The sequence below is a fragment of the Penaeus monodon genome, chromosome 37, assembly GCF_015228065.2.
Source record: "Penaeus monodon isolate SGIC_2016 chromosome 37, NSTDA_Pmon_1, whole genome shotgun sequence".
Lineage (NCBI taxonomy): Eukaryota > Metazoa > Arthropoda > Malacostraca > Decapoda > Penaeidae > Penaeus > Penaeus monodon.
The window spans coordinates 10,115,419-10,120,418 of NC_051422.1; the positions used below are offsets into that span (position 1 = coordinate 10,115,419).

General features: G+C 43.7%; 1 protein-coding gene across 1 annotated transcript in view; it reads right to left on the reverse strand.

Annotated features, from left to right (window-relative positions):
- The window catches only part of LOC119596192 (ras-specific guanine nucleotide-releasing factor 2-like), a 79,085-nt gene that overhangs the window by 14,128 nt on the left and 59,957 nt on the right, over positions 1-5,000 (reverse strand). Inside the window, 4 exon segments of the mRNA XM_037945368.1 lie at positions 5-99; positions 379-589; positions 1,324-1,532; positions 4,584-4,730. Of these exon segments, the coding sequence (XP_037801296.1) occupies positions 5-99; positions 379-589; positions 1,324-1,532; positions 4,584-4,730 (662 nt within the window).

The window sequence follows — 5,000 nt, forward strand, 5'->3', positions numbered from 1 at the left end:
CAACGTTGAACACCACACCTTAATATCACACATGACACCAAAACATATTCTTATAGGAGTATTTAAGTTCGAAATGTTATTTAGAGCAGGCTTATTACACTGAACAAATTATTTATTTAAGATAAACAAATATACTTATGTGGTAACTTATAATACAGAAAGATATATACAGAGCTGCAGTAGCGTATTAACATACAAACATATATTCATACCTATTTTTATACACTTTGATAATTTACTCAAAATTTATGTCTAATTACATTTTTATCTAGCACTTTACTAACTCATTTACAGCATATCTTGCCTATTAATACCAAAGAGGTTAACTTATTATCTGTGTTTACGTCATATCATTCCGTCTGGGGAAAAGGAAGGATTAAAAATGGGAATAAAAGAGGAGAATGGAGAAAGGGGAAAAGCAGAGGAAGAGGGGGGTAGTGGGAAGGGAAGGAGGCGATAGGAAGGCACGTAAGGACGGCATGAAGGAGAAATACCACTACCTGGGAAAGGGCTGAATGTGGACGTTCTCCTCGGGGAGTTTCTTCCGCTGTCGAAATCCGGCGGGGGCGAAGCCACGTACTCGGGGGACCTGGTGGGGAGGGCGAAGCACACAGAGGCCGTCAGTGTGGAGTGATGAAAATTAATAGGTCAAAAAGCAAGATAAATCCATGGGATCCTACAGATCTTTCGATGTCTCTAATCTCCCCTTCCCCAGCCCAGAAACCTCATCTCTTTCTCCGAAACCCCATCCTCCCGAGCCTCACCTTCTTCCTGATGTATGTCTTTCGTGAAAGAGAATGGAGAAAGGGGAAAGGCAGAGGAAGAGGGGGGTAGTGGGAAGGAAAGGAGGCAAATGAGCCATCTGGTTGTAGACGTTCGGGTTGTAGCACTCCTTACCCATTTCCCTGGTCCGAAGAATTCTTCCCTACCTAATGTACTTCCTTTCTCTGGTAATGCCATGTTCCTAAACTCTCCTACCTTTATAACCTCTTCCCCTGCCATTTTCTGCCAACAAATCGTCCACCCGTCCCTAAAATCTGCTAGCTTTAAAACCACTTTAATTGCTAATAAACTTTTTCTGCCATTAATCTCTCTTCCTTTTCCTTAAACTTCTCATAGCTTTAAAACTACTACCAATGAACCTCCCTCCTCTGTCTATAAACCTCTTCCCCTATCCTCAAACCTTCCTAAGATTTAAAACTCCCTTTCTCTGCTAATATTTTCCCCTGTCCCTAACCTCTCATAACTTTACAATCCCTTTCCCTACTCCATCACTCCCCTTTCAGGACCCTTACTTGTCCCCAGTCCCTTGTCTCCACCTACCTCTCCACAGACGAGTCCCGCGAATCAGCCATCTGATCATGGACGTCCGGGTTGTAGTAGACCTTCTTCAGCGCCTCCAATACCGTTACACCGTCGGTGAATACCCGGTAGGTGAGCAGGAAGGTGTTTAGGAAATCGATCGAGAGGAATCGTAGGTCCGTCAGGCGTTCCAGGAGCCTCTCGGGTGTGGCGTAGCGGATGTGGGGGACCTGTTGGGGCGTGAGGAGAGCCGCGTGTTTTTCATCAGTTGTAATGATTATCAGAACCATCGCTCATTGTTTGAGGATGTGCTGCGGCGTTAGCGAGAGATAAAATATGTATATATATTATTTTTTTCTTCACGCACTTTGCTTTGGCTTCTTAAGATCATCTGTCCATCCAAACCAATAGGCATTATACTGTGCTGAAAGTAAATGTAGAAATCATAGCTTAAAATAAACAATGATATATCTACACGGTCATTCGATATTTTCCCTGCTATCCAAACCGGCTATACATGATCAGATATAATGGTAATATTCTCATTAGGTAGCAGATTTTCCTTCAGTAACAAAACTATTGTGCTCAGTGACGTAATTGTATCAAAAAGTTGCATAAGATCTTTTGATTATGCGCCACTTCAACACAGTTTAACGCCTATATTATGCTTATACTCACCATTACAAGAATAGTCAATCGAATTAAACAGCATTACGCTTAACGCTTGCCATAGGTTAGGCAATATTTTAAAAACTGATCTCGAGTTACATCCATTTAACTGTCCGTTATTCATAACCACAAGACATATTTTTTTTCATTAATATATCAATAGGCTTTAGAGATGAATAATTATATCTGATTCCGAAAAAAATAAGCATTCACAACCAGAATGTACTGAGATGTAATTGCTATGTTATTTGTTATGTTATAAAAATGCTGGTTTTGAATAAAAGTGCTAGTGTTAAGTGCAGGTAATAATGCTGGTGTTAGGCCAAAAATTTAGTGATGGTGTTAAAGAATAGGTACTAGCGCTGGGTAAAAATGCAAGTGCAAATGTCAGGGTATTTATGTTAATGGGTATGCGGGTGCACGTGCTGGTGTTGGGTAGATGTGCTATTGTTGGGGTCAATCGCAAGTAATGGTAGCGGTGCAGAGAGTTAGTGGTGTCAGTATTAGTCTCTGAGATACGGTGATGATCTTCTTTCGGGTATTCCTGGTGGTGGCATTGGCGGTGGTAGGAGGGGGAAGAAAAAGGGCAGAGGGGGGGGAGGCAAAGGAGGGGCAGAGATCACGCGCAGCCATGGGTCAACTGGAGTCAAACGAGAGCCAGAGACGTGTCAGCTTAAGTCCCTGTAAAATTCCTCAGATAAACGATGCAAAGGGACTTCGAGGACTGAGAATAAGGACACGGGAAGGGGAGGCGTCTACAGGGTTGATTCTGGTGGTGCAGGGGAGCCTCGTTACCGTGAATCAGTGAGGAGGAGGAGGTCTTCAACCCATGTCTCGAAGGCTGACGTCCCTCACTTCTTCCAAGACGCCTCGACCACCTTGGCATCTTTGTGGCACTTCCCGAGATTTCTGACCTCGGGTTGGTGGAATGGTAGATGGGGATGTCCTATCGAACCCCTAAGCCTTTGCTTATAGACAAAATCCCAAGGACATTTAGGGAAATGGATATGCAGAGAAAAGCGTTTACATCAGCAGAAGCACAAGGCACAAGGCATAAGGCATTAGTAGTTTAGTGCCGAAGTACTGTTGCCAGTCTAAGGAACCTGGATTACCTGGAGACAGAAAGTAAGAGAGAGAGAGAGAGAGAGAGAGAGAGAGAGAGAGAGAGAGAGAGAGAGAGAGAGAGAGAGAGAGAGTGAGAGAGTTAGAGAGAGAGAGAGAGAATAGAGAGAGAGAGAGAGAGAGAGATAGAGAGAGAGAGAGAAGAGAGAGAGAGAGAGAGAGAGAGAGAGAGAGAGAGAGAGAGAGAACGAGAGCGAGAGCGAGAGACATTCCCTCCGCCCCACTACTCGGCCGATCTCCAGGGACGGGACGGAATGGCTCCTTGCTTGGGCCTTGTCCTAATCATCCCCAGGAGCTTGTCGGGGAGCTCCGTCTTCCTATAGGGCTCCAGTGCAGTCCCGGCCTGCCCCTCCTCCTCCTCGTCCTCCTCCTGCTGGCGGTGGGACACCACACGAGGATTAAGTGCTGGCGGTGCGGTGGCGATGCTGATGAGGGCAATGGTGATGATACTCTTGATGAGCAGGATGATAGATGGAGATGATTAAGGAGAGGGTGGTGGTAAATGCAATCTCGAAGACAGGTGTAACTTCGTTCGTTTCAGTCATGTTTCCTAAACCGGGATTCTCTGTAAGTGAACTGACTAACAAGGAGGGAGGGTGATGGCTACGGCCTGACGAGAATCATGATGGTGATTTTTGGTAATTCAGTGAAAGTACGCAGGACTCGATATTATTCATTATGAAATATTGACTACCCAATTTTCTAGTTGCAGATTTTGAATACACAAAAAGCGACTTTTGTCAATCCTAGGAATTCTCTATATTAAACAACGAAGAACAAAAGCCATGGTAAGCTATGAACATGTCAATGCAGTAAAATTGTAGGGAGAGAACTAGCAATCATCGTGGAGCACGATAAACATCTGATAATGGGTGCAGTTAGACTAAATACCGTGATCAAGCAGTGTACGCCAGATTGTAACTGTAGCCATCTTATTATGCGAGCCTGGAATGGAAGACGGTATTGACTGGTAAGTTAAATGTACCAAGACTTTTTAGAAATGCCAATGTGGCTTGCGATTGATACACTGATGAAGGAGGTCAAGCCCGCCTAGTAGAAATCTACGAAAAACATCTATGTGTTTATGTGTGTGTGTGTGTGTGTGTGTGTGTGTGTGTGTGTGTGTGTGTGTGTTTGTTTGTGTGTGTTGTGTGTTGTTGTGGTAGTGTGTGTGTTTATACGATAAAGGTGCGGTGTATGCCTAACCGTATACAAGTTTTCTGTGCCACGTTTTGGTAATGCATGTGCTTGTTGTTATTAGGATTAGTGGTATCGTTTTCTCATCCTAGTGTCACCGAGACTAGGAATATATATCAGTTATGAGAATGAAAGTAAATATCAGCCGATGCTTTTATGTATAACATCATAAAACGGCACTAAAGTCTTGTTGGAATTCTCTGCCTTCAGTTGCGTTCCGGAACAGGAAAAAGGATGTATCCATAACTTACTTTTAAAGAAAGAAAGAAAAAAAGAGGAGGATGTGACCTGACCTTGCACGAATTGAGGGTCCGAGATAAGCGAATGTCAATGTCATCCTTGAAGAGCTTAGGGTCATTCTTGATGAAGTGTGGCATTGTGACGGACGACGTGTCTGACATTGACGACCTGAAGAGGTTGTTGAGTCTGACATGTAAGGCCTGGAAAGGAAGACCGGAATTAGGGTTAGTAGACGCCTGCAATTTGCTTTTTCGTATGAATTTGCATTTGATTCGAAGATATAAGTAACTGATGATTCAACAATTTCTTCCCGGCGGAACCCTCTTCTCCTCTTCTCTCTCTCTCTCCCCTGACATACTTTCTCTCGCTATCATCTATCTGTCTATCTATGTGTGTGTATATGGATATCTATCTTTCTATCTATCTATTTATCTGTCCGCTGTCATCTCCGACATCTAGTTATCTGTCTA